We start from the raw sequence: 12309 nt of genomic DNA on the forward strand, positions 1-12309 counted from the left end.
TTGTTTTTGGTAAATAAAATTATTCCCATTACTTGTACATTGGCACATCAAGTAATTCTAAAGCATACACAGAAACAAACACAGGGAGGCTGCCAAAATGAGGAGGCAAAGAAACATGACTGAAATGAAAGAGCAGATCAAAACTCCAGAGAAAGAGCTAAACAAAATTGAGGTAAGCAATCTATCAGATGCAGAGCTCAAAACACTAGTTACAACAATGCTCAAGGAACTTACTGAGGACCTCAGCAGCATCAAAAAGATCTAGTCAGAAACAAAGCATACACTAATTGAAATAATGAACAAATTACAGGAAAACAACAGTAGAGTGGAAGAAGCTGAGACCAATGATATGTAACATAAGGAAGCAAAAAACAACCAATCAGAACAAGAAGAAGAAAAAAGAATCCAAAAAAAAATGAAGACAGTATAAGCAGCCTCTGGAACAACTTCAAGCAATCCAACATTCGCATCATGGGGGTGCCAGAAGGAGAAGAGAAAGAGCAAGAAATTGCAAATTATTTGAAAAAATAATGAAAGAGAACTTCCCTAATTTGGTTAAGCAAATAGACATGCAAGTCCAGGAAGCAGAGAGAGTCCCAAACAAAATAGATGTAAAGAGGCTCACTCCAAAACACATCATAATTAAAATGCCAAAGGTTAAAAATAAAGAGAATCTTAAAATCAGCAAGAGAAAAGAAGTTAGTAACCTATAGGGAGTTCCCATAAGACTGTCAGCTGATTTCTCAAAAGAAATTTTGCAGGCTACAAGGCCTGGCAAGACATATTCAAAGTGATGAAAAGCAGAGACCTAAGCCAAGACTGCTCCACCCAACCATGTTATCATTTAGAATTCAAGGGCAAATAAAGAGCTTCCCAGACAAGAAAAAAATAAAGTATTTCAGCATCACCAAACCATTACTATATAAAATGTTAAAGGGACTTATTTAAGAAAAAGAACAAGATCAAAATTATGAACAATATAAATGGCAAAAGTACGTATCTATCAAGTCAATCTAAAAATGAAACTAAGCAAACAAGAACACAGAATCATGGATATGAAGAGCATTTTGATGGATGTGGGATGGGAGGGGGCTGTAGGAGAATGAGTGAAGAGGTGAGGGGCTTAAGAAGTACAAATAGGGAGTTACAGAATAGCCACGGGGATGTAAAGTACAGTATAGGAAATGGAGCAGCCAAAGAACTTATATGCATGACCCATGGACATGAACAATGCTGAGGGGGTTGCTTGAGGGAGTGGGGGATGCCAGGAGTAGGCGGACAGAGAAAGAAAAATCAGGACAACTGTAATAGCACAATCAATAAAATATAACTTAAATAAAAAGAATACAAAGAAGCAGATTTTAAGTGTCAATTTGAATATCACTTTGATTACTAATCTTTGTTCCCTTGCTCCCTTTCTCAGTACATTCTTAACATCCTTTCCACCTAAGTACATTCATCCTTTCTAGCTTGTATCTCAATATATACTAAGAGAGATACCTTGGGATTTAACTTCCTAATATCGTATAATAACACCATTAATTTTTTAAAATAAATTCTAGTTTTAACTACCTGAAAGTAAAATCTGAAATATTTAATCATAATGTATTCTCCCTTTTTAGTCATTATAAATGACTATCTGTACCCATTATTAACCATATTTTTATTTTTTGACATTTTATTTTTTAATGTATTTTACTGACTATGCTGTTACAGTCGTTCCATTTCTTTTCTCCCCTTTACCCCCCTCCGCCCTGCACCACCCCTCCTACCAGAATTTCCCCACCTTAGTTCATGTCCATGAATCGTACATATAAGTTCTTTGGCTTCTCCATTTCCCATATTATTCTTAACCTCCCCGTCTTATTTTGTACCTACTATATATACTTCTTATTCCCTGTACCTTTTCCCCCATTCTTCCCCTCCTCCATCTTTGCAAATAACCCTCTGTGTGACCTCCACTTCTGTGATCCTATTCCTGTTCTAGTTGTTTTAGTGTTTTTTTTTTTAAGGTTCAGTTGTTGATATTTGTGAGTTTGTTGTCATTTTACTATTCATATTTTTGATCATCTTCTTTTTCTTAGGTAAGTCCCTTGAACATTTCATATAATAAAGGCTTGGTGATGAAGAAATCCTTAACTTTACCTTATTGGGAAACACTTTATCTCTGCCCTTCCAATCTAAATGATAGCTTTGCCGGATAGAGTCATCTTGGTTATACATTACTCTTACAGGACTTTGAATACTCCTTTACCTGCAAGATTTCTTTTGAGAAATCAGCTGACAGTCTTATGGGAACTCATTTGGAGGTAACTGTCTCCTTATCTCTCTCTCTTTTTTTAAAAGATTTTTAGAGAGGGGAAGGGAAGGAGAAAAGGAGACAAACATCAATGTGTGGTTGCCTCTCATGCACCCCATACTGGGGACCTGGCCCACAACTGAGCCATACCAGCCAGAGCAACTATCTCCTTGTCTCTTGCTGCTTTTAAGATTCTCTCCTTATCTTTAATCTTCGGTAATGTAATCATCATATGCCTTGGTGTGTGCTTCCTTAGGTCCAACTGTTTTGGGACTCTGAGCTTCCTGGACTTCCTGGAATTCTATTTCCTTTGTCAAACTGGGGAAGTTCTCCCTCATTATTTTTTTAAATCAGTTTTCAATTTCTTGCACTTCCTCTTCTTCTGGCACCCCTATGATTCGGATGTTGGAGCATTTAATGTTGTCCTAGAGGTTCCTAAGCCTCTCCTCATTTTTTTGGAATGGTTTCTTCTTTCTGTTCCAATTGAATGTTTATTTCTTCCTTCTGCTCCAAGTCGTTGATTTGAATTCCAGTGTCCTTACCTTCACTGTGGGTTCCCGGTGTATTTTCCTTTATTTCACTTTTCATAGCCTGTACTTCTTCCTCTATTTTGTGACCATATTCAACCATTTCTGTGAGCATTCTGATTACCAGTGTTTTGAACTCTGTACCTGATAGGTTGGCTATCTCTTCATTGCTTAGTTCTATTTTTGGAGATTTGTTCTGTTCTTTCATTTGGGCCATGTTTTTTTGTCTCAGGGCACCTGCTACAATGTAAGGGGTGAAGCCTTAGGTATTCCCCAGAGTGGGGCAACCCACATGGCTGCATTATGGTGCTGTCTGTGGGAAAGGGGTCTGAGAGAGAACAATGATGCTTCCTCAGCTCTTGGCTGGCTTTCAATCACTTCCACCACTACTCACAAGCAAATTGGGCCCTTGGGGTTCTGATTCCCCAGTGTGTGGGTTTGTGTATGTCTAGGGTCCTGTGGGTTTCTCCAAAAACTCTCCTGTGAGGCTGGGAGTTTCTCCCACCACTGTAACCCCCACAGATGTTTCCAGTCAGAGGTTTTGAGGCTTTATTTCCTTGCCCTGGAACCCTGGGTCTGTCTTACTCCCCAGGTGTTCCTCCCAGTTTATCTGCATGCAAATGTGGGACCACCTGGTCCACCAGCCAAAGCCTCACCTGCCCCTGTCCTTCAGCTGCCGCCTTGCCTGAGTCCGCTCCACCCTGGCTTCCCCTCTCCACCCCTCCTACTGGTCTGGATGAACGTTTCTTCTTTAACTCCTTGGATGTCGGACTTCTATACAGTTAGATTTTCTGGCAGTTCTTGTTATTTTTTGTTTTGGAATTTGTTGTTGTCCTTCTCTTGGTTATGCGAGGAGACAAAGTATATCTACTTATGCCTCCATCTTACACTCATTGTAACAATATTTTTCATATAACCAGTGAAAAATCAATTTTGGGCCCTGACCAGGTAGCTCTATTGTTTGGAACATCCTCCCTTATAAGCCAAGATTGTGGGTTCGATCCTAGTCAGGGCACATAATGAGAGTCAACCAGTGAATGCACAGATGGGTAGAACTACAAATCGATGTCGATCTCTCTCTCTCAAATCAATAAATTTTTTTAAATTAATTTCAGGAAATACCTGAAATTTAACTGGATGTAGTAGCAGAAAAGTTTGTGCTACAGCACTGTTTCCAATAACTCAATAGTACAGTTTCTCATTACTAAATATTGTGTCTCAAAATTATGAATTAACTTTAAAATAAGACAGGGTTTGCTTTATACTACAGGATCTTAAGTATAGCCTGAAACTATTCTAGTTGCTTCCAATATTATTCAAGAGGGTATTTTATATGCATTTTGAAGTACTCAGACAAGTTTTTTGTTTTGGTTTTTTTAAGGCCCTATGAGTGTAAGAGCTATGGTGCCATCTACTGGAAGCAAAGGCTATGTTACTTCTTCAGCAAGATTCACTATTTTCTATCAAATGAATTCCGGGATCATATGTACATTGCCTTTCCATCAATTCTGTAACATGTAATTAATTACCAAGAGAAGTAGGTTCACTTAAGCATCTTTACAGCAGTTACAACCTAATCTGATGAGATTACAAATGTACAGTATCCCATTCCCACCACAAGGAAAATCAGGCAGAAGACACCATAATTAACATTCAGCTGGCTCAGAAAAGACCTTGGGTTTCCTTCTCAATGATTTGTTTTTCTCAAAATCCTAATTTCATACTTCCTTAACAAAAACAAAAAGCAAAAAGGCAAAAAACAAAACTTTTCCAACATGATTCATTCAACTCAGCCTTTGTTTTGTGCCCATAAAATTAAAGATCCTCAAAAGCAGGGCGACAAGAAAGCCACACAAACACCTTCCTCGAATAAAAACAAATCATGGAAATAAGCAATATGGATATTGACTTGCAGTTACTATGCAGAACAGTTTTCTTCTTTAATAAGTAGTATACTTTTTTCTTTTACATGTCAAACACCTCACAAATTTGCATGTCATCCTAGCACAGGGACCACGCTAATCCCTACAGTGTTCCCATTTTAGTATTGGGCTACTTAAACAAACACAAACTCATGGGCGGGGGAGAGTGATGAAACTTACTGAGGTGCTACACGTCTCCAGTAACGATCAATTCCATTTTTAAAATAGAGCACAGCAAGCCACCTTACATTTATATCCAGAGTGTGGTTTGTGAAAATATTCTGTAAATAAAAATACATGGTATTACTATAAACATATGTTAAAAGTTTAGTTAATATGCCCACAATAAAATATGAATAAAATTTTAATTAAATGTTTCATTTAAATTATAACATCATATTATTTGCTAAATACCTATAGCTCTACATTTCATATAAGAAATATACCCATTCAGTAGAATGTTAATTATTTATGCTGAGTAATGGACAGGTGAAGATTCATTACATTATTCTATTTTAAGTATGTGTGAAAATTTTCCTAATAAACATAAAACAAAATAAACCTCATTCTATATCACAACGTACACACGCAAAAACTGAACACCATCTAAATTAAATAAAAATACACCCATCACAGCATAGATTCAAAGATTTTAAGAAGCCAAAGCCCTTGGGTTCTTAATACATTCTACGAAATCAATCATTTCAAAGTATTCTCATTAAAACAAGTGTGCTTAACACTGTTTGATAGTAGAACATTTTTAAGTTACATAATGGAGATGTAATGTGAATAACTTCAACTCAATATTAACCATTACTCAAAATATTTACTCACTGTGTTAATACAGGTAATCCTCATTTTGCAGAGTAGCAGGAGACTGTAAAAATGATTGTGTAAGCTAAACCATGCAACATAATCTTAACAATCAGGGAGAAAATAACAATTGCTCTATGATCTTTAAATTTTTACTAAGAATTTTATTAAAATTATTATCAAAAACTTATAACTGGTAGTCATAAGATATATATTAAAAAGAATAGTAAAAGTATTACTTCCACTGCAATTTAAAACATCAAAGGACTTCTGATAAAGATGGCAGGGTAGGTAAATGCCCTCGGTACTCAAATCTTCCCACAACCACATCAAAATTACAACTAAATCACAAAACAAACATTAATCACAACCTACTGAAATCTAGCTGAATGGAAGTCCTGCACCTAGGGATTTAAAGAAGCAGCCACAGTGAGACTGGTGGGAGGGGCAGAGAAATGGAATGGGCTGGTCCCATACCCACATGTGGCAGTTTAAAATTGGGAGGGATATCTCAGCTGTGGAAGTCCCCCCTGAGAAGCAAGGGGTCCCAGCCCCACACCAGGACTCCTAGCCCAAGGTTCCAGTGGCAGGAAGAGAAGTCCCCATAATTGCAGGCTATTAAAAACCAGTGGGGATTGTACCTGAAGGAGACAAGGGCTGCTGGAGTCCCAGGCTGTTCCTATGAGCCCATGCACGGACTTACTTACTCCCTCCCTCTGAGCTCCAGCACTGGGGCAGCAGCTTGAATTGTATGACATCAGGGCAAGAGCTGGGGGACAGCTTTCTGCCAGAAAAAAGTGCTGGCAGAGGTCACTGTTCCTTCTCTGATACCCACCCTACTCACATACGCAGAGCCAGTGGGCAGGCACTATATCTGAGTCTCCATCAACCTGGCTATCACGGTTTGCCCTGCCCTGGTGATTCCCGGACACCCCACTTCACCCAACTTGTGGGCCAACCCAAGCCATTTCCAGTAGCTTTTCCATACAGATGGCCTTTATTGCCTCATGATTCGGACTTTCCTGAAATCTCTCAAACAAGCAGCATCTGGCCTGTGCATACCCTGTACGTCTTGCTAAGTTAAGTGGCCCCCGGACCAGCACTAGCAGCAACCAGCCCTGGCTCACAGTTTGGCATCTCCAAGCCCAGCACAAGCAGCAACCATCTCCAGATATCTCTATAGCCTGTGCAAGGTGGCTGCAGGCAGGACACAGGTAGTGGCTGATGTTTCACCTCCCATGAGAGGGCCCAGAGCCAGGGCACGCCGTGGAAAGCTTCAGACCATGCCAGATTACAACCCTACCACTTCCACAAGTAACACACTCAAGGGAGGACTGGGTGAGCACCAAAGCTCCACTGAAGCCAGTCCTCCTCCAAAGGATCAAGTCCTGTACAGCCACTCATCCACTGTAGTTGCAGCTGACTCTAGGAGCCAATGGGCCTGGGGCGGTGGGGGTCAATCCCTCCCAGTGCAGTGATACGCACAGCAATTGAGGCTCAACTACAACAGGACAGTGCACACAACTGACACAGGGATGAGCCTAGAGTGCCCAGCCTAAGTGACTGAGAGGCTAACCCACTGTACCCTATAGGACAACTACTACATTAGGCCACTCTACAAAGTCCAGGAGACACAGCAGCTCTACCTAATGCATAGAAATGAACACAGGGAAAATGCAGAGACAAAGACACAGGTCCCAGATGAAAAAAATAGGAGAAATCTCCAGAAAAAGAACTAAATAAAATAAAGGCATGCAAACAAACTACCAGATACATGTTCCAAATGAAAAAATAGAATTCCAGAGAAGGAACTAAACAGAGACAAGTAATGTACTAGATGCAGATTTCAAAACACTGGTTATAAGGATGCTTGATGAACCTAGAGGAGGAGTACATGAACTTAGAACTTCAACGGCAAAAGAGGATATGGAAACCATAAAAAAGAGTCAGAAATGAAGGATACGCTAATGAAATGAAGAATAAGCAGGGGTGTCAAATCTGTGGCCCACAAGCCACATGCGGCTCAGGATAGTTATAAATACAGCCCAACATAAAACTGTACATTTACTTAAAACATGAGATTTTTTTTGTGATTACATGTTGCAATGTATTTCATGTGTGGCCCCAGACAACTCTTCTTCTTGCAGTGTGGCCCAGAGACACCAAAAGGTTGGACACCCCTGACAGGGAATCAACAGAATAGATGAAGCCAGAATTAAATTAACATTTGGAACATAAGGAATCAGAAAACAGCCAATCAGAACAGAAGAAAGAAAAAAGAATCCAAAAAACTAAAGATAGTGTAAGGAGCTTCTGGGATAACTGCAAGTGTACCAACATTCACATCATGGGGATGCTGGGAGGAGGAGAAAAGGAAATTGAAAAACCTACTTGAAAAAATAACAGAAAACTTCCCTAACTTGGTAAAGGAAATAGATATACAAGCCCAGGAGGCGCATAGTCACAAACAAGATGAACCAAAAGAGGCCCACACCAAGACTCATCATAATTAAAATACTAAAGGTTAAAGACAAAGAGAGAATCGTAAAAGCAGCAAGAGAAAAGCAGTTAGTTACTTACAAGCAAGCTCCTATTAGACTGTCAGCTGATTTCTCAACGGTAACTTTGCAAGCCAGAAGGGAGTGGCGGGAAGTACTCAAAATATGAAAAGCAAGGACCAACAACCAGGATTACTCTACTGAGCAAAGCTATCATTTAGAATTGAAGGACATATAAAGAGCTTCCCAGACAACAAAAAGCTAAAGGAGTTTATCACTACCAAACCAATATTACAGGAAATGTTACAGGGTCTTCTATAAGAAGAAAAAAATATATATGGACAATAAAATGGCAATAAATAAAAAAAATAAATTAAAAATTAAAAAATCACAAACATTGAGCATTAACGTATTTCATTTCTTCGTTAAAAAACTTACTTAAAAAAAAACTTATTTAGAGTCCTGGCAGGGTGGCTCAGTTGGCTGGAGTATCATCCTGTACTCTAAAAGGCTGCATGTTCGATCCCCAGTTGGGGCGTATACAGGAAGCAACCAATCAATGTCTCTCTCACATTGATGTTTCTCTCTCCTTCCCCCCGCTTTTCCTTCTTCCTTCCTCTCTTTCTAAAGTCAGTAAAACATATACTCAGGTGAGGATAAAAAAAAAAAAAACTTATCTAGAATAATGGGTGCATAAAACAAATGCAAAAACGTTAAGGACTATATTAACTGACAAAGTTAGTTGCACCTCAAGCCAAAAACAATTCAAACCCCCAGAATTGACCTCTTAAACACAACCTTATGTGGGAAAACCTCAAAGACAAAAATAATAATATAGAAGTGTGTTCTTGACTATAGAAAAATATTAAGTATTAAAAAACAGGTATGTATACCGTAATACCATTTTTTGAAACATAAGCATACACACAAAAAAGATTACACAGATAATTGAATAATGCCATTTATTTCTTAATACCCATGACAAGGTTCAGAGTCCCTCGGTTTGGATCTCCTTTGCAAGAGTATAAACGGACTTCTCTCACCACATTAATCACATTCAATTTTAATGCTTTGATCGAGTCATGCCTTATGCCTGAAGTCTAGTACAGAGTCCAGCATGGCAGAACCTTCATAAGTATCTACTGAGCAAATGAGTGAATGAATGGAAGCAGTGTGGGAATACTGTGAAACTTGGTGGATCTCAACCTGTCCCAGCTACACTTAGAGAACCAAGAAACGTCAAGCCACAGTTGTCGATCTAAGCAGAAATATTCCATACATATTATGAATAACAGGACTGGAACACAAGCCTGAAATTAGGCATACAAATTCAGAAATCTCTAAACTAGAATGAACAGCTAGGGCTAAAATAGACTAAATGTGATAAGAGATTAAGTATAAGGAAAAGGGAAAAACTCAGTCATTTTTAATCTATTATAATCTATTCCACCTAAAAGAAATTGTATTATTCCTCTAAGAAGAAAAGTATAACTAGTAAAAATAAAAACAAAAGTCTTAGATATTTAATATTAATAATTCATATGTTACACAAAATGTCACCAGTTAAGCAAAAATACCTATTGATATTTTTAAGGTCCAGAGTAACTAAAATAAATCTCAGGAAGTGTTTTATATTTTGGCATGAAAAAAACACAAGGCTAATTATAGAGAATATTCATCTAAATAAGCATATGAACAGTAAAAATACTCAAGGTTTTCTAAAGATTTACATTGTCCCCAAAATTTAAAAATATGATACTACAATTATCTATTTTCTTTAGCATCTTTAAAAAGCAATGATTTTTACCTTTTTGTTACTAAGCCAAACAACCAACTTTCATGTTACCTTCAGAGTATCAAGTACAACTCTTGACATTTCACCTCCCTTACAATCATGACTAGTATCTTCCTAAATTTAACAAACTCAAAACAGTTTAGCCATGAATTCAAAATATGTATGTCAGTTATTATAATTTTCTATCTACAAGGCAGGGTGAACAGTTTTTCTCTAAATGTGTCACCCAGTATCGAATATTGTATCAATTTTGATCCACTGGTAGCCTCATTGCCCTTACCAAAAACGAAATTTCAAACACTAATCAGAACTCTCTTATTTTCAGAAGAAAACAATAAGGAAGACTCTCAAGACAAAAAGACATGCTTTCATTCTGGCATTAAGAAAACAATATTGATTAACTAACCAAAAACTTTAAACTCCCAGAAAGGTTTAGTTCAAACCTATATCATTAATTAAATTATTACACAATTTCCCTTAAAACCCGGGAAAAGTACAGATATGTCGAGAAAATAAAAATGTTAAGTTTGAAAAAAAACCAAAACAGTGTTTTAAAGTGAAACACATTGGGCAAGGTAGACCAGACTGAAGCTGCAGTGGGGACACCTGAACAACTCTGACAACATAGATCTATAGGGGCAGGGATGAAGACAAAACCTGTCAGTGCACACCTACAGTCTTGAGGTCAGCAGTAACGTGCTAAAACAGAAAACGAGCAGTGTGACCTTCTAGGCAGATACTACCAACACCCTGCTCTGTTACCTCCTCACCCATCAACAAACATCTTTTGAACGCCCTCCAAGACCCATGCCTTGAATTAGTAAATTGCAGCGCAATGGGAACCAAACATTTCGATCCATTTCACTAAGTAAATCAGCAACATAAGTAGGTTTTTAAAACAATTAAAAATAATAGTATCTCATTTTATTAAAAATACTAGTAACTATTTTGAACAACTTACCAGCAACACTGAATAGAAACCAGGCTGTGTTTCCCACTGTTTCAATTGCTCCTCAGCTGGCTTTAACACAGTAGTATCCTGACTGGTGGCCTGCGTTAAGACCTGAAGAACAACAGTGCTGGCACTATTGAGATCCATGGAAACCTGGCGATGATAAATTAACATACTTGAATGTACATCACACATACAAAATTACCAGAAACATGAATGGAGAAAAAGCTTCAATGTTCTGAATTACTCCTACACTTCAATCACTCACCTATTCTTTCATGTTTCTGCGGGATTTCTATCTTTGCTATGTACCACCCATACACTTACTTAAAATTCCCATGGTTCAGTTCAAGCCAGCTAAAATAAAAACAAAATTCAAGTTTTAAAAAAATAGCCATTATCTGAGCGTATATGTTGTCAAGCATTACATTAAGGCTCTATTAATTAATTTATTCCTAGTAATAATTCTCTGTGGTATGTAGTAAAGGATCAGAGACCTTACTTACCTTGCCATGGTCACAATCTATTAAGTGGCACTGCTGGACTTAACTAGCAAAGCGACACTCAGCATAATCAGTATCTAACACTGCCTCGCTCTAGCGACAGCACTGACATCTAAAGCATCTCTGTAGTCCCAGGAGCCCAACAAGACACATGATATGTGCTTAATAAATATTTGCTGAATAAAGAAACGTGACCGATTTTGAACAATAGAGTACTTCACGCTGAACCACGTGGCAGCTAATTGACTAATGATTTATTTCATTAAATTGCTGAAAGCCTGCTGTGTACCAACCACTGTTCTAGAATACAGCCAAGAACAAGAGTGTCCCTGACTTCATGCAGCTTACCTTCTAGTGGAAAGTAGTGATATGAAGAGAATAAGATCATGTTTTAAACACTAACTGCAGCTGACTGTGTTACTTTAGATTGGGTGTTCAGGAAAAGCTTCTTTGAAGTGACACAAGAGACATGAATGATAAGAGATGCCCAGCCACGTAGAGCTCCAGACAGAGAATACAACTGAAAACAAAGTCTTAAGATCAGAAATAAACTTAAGGTCAGAGTGACTAACACTTAATGAGAAAAGGGGAAAGCAGAACAAGATGAGGCTGGAGAAGGAGGCAGACACAGTTTATGGACGACCTTGTAGGAGAAAATAAAGGGTCTTGACTTCAATAGACATACCAAAAAAAAAAAAAAAAAAAAGCCCTTGAAGTTAGAAAGAATGTGAATATATTAAAATATGAATACAAACAATAACAGCAAAATGCTCTACCACAATTCACCCCCACCCCCCCAAAAAAGAAAGAAAAAAGCCCTGTCCACTTTGAGTTACTAGTTAAAAAATACAATCACTGCCTACTGCCAACCCCCAGAGTGGTTTTCACCTAGAGCCAAGACGGTGCCCAACACTGAACATACAATCATGCACCTTCACTTTTCACATTTCCAGACCTTCACAGCAAGGTCTTATCCTTCTGCCCCACTCACCCTCAGCAT

The 12309-nt window shown here is 38.2% G+C and overlaps 1 protein-coding gene and 1 pseudogene across 1 annotated transcript in view; both read right to left on the minus strand.

Annotated features, from left to right (window-relative positions):
• Nucleotides 1-12309, minus strand: part of IPO11 (importin 11) — a 182199-nt gene that overhangs the window by 153480 nt on the left and 16410 nt on the right. The window contains exons 2-3 of the mRNA XM_024578651.4: nt 10816-10959; nt 4929-5029 (exon numbers count right to left, since the gene is read on the minus strand). Of these exons, the coding sequence (XP_024434419.2) occupies nt 4929-5029; nt 10816-10953 (239 nt within the window). The 5' untranslated portion in view covers nt 10954-10959. The remainder of the gene's footprint in view (nt 1-4928; nt 5030-10815; nt 10960-12309) is intronic.
• LOC112321231 (U6 spliceosomal RNA) lies at nt 4792-4892 on the minus strand (annotated as a pseudogene).

The sequence above is a fragment of the Desmodus rotundus genome, chromosome 1 (assembly GCF_022682495.2).
Source record: "Desmodus rotundus isolate HL8 chromosome 1, HLdesRot8A.1, whole genome shotgun sequence".
Lineage (NCBI taxonomy): Eukaryota > Metazoa > Chordata > Mammalia > Chiroptera > Phyllostomidae > Desmodus > Desmodus rotundus.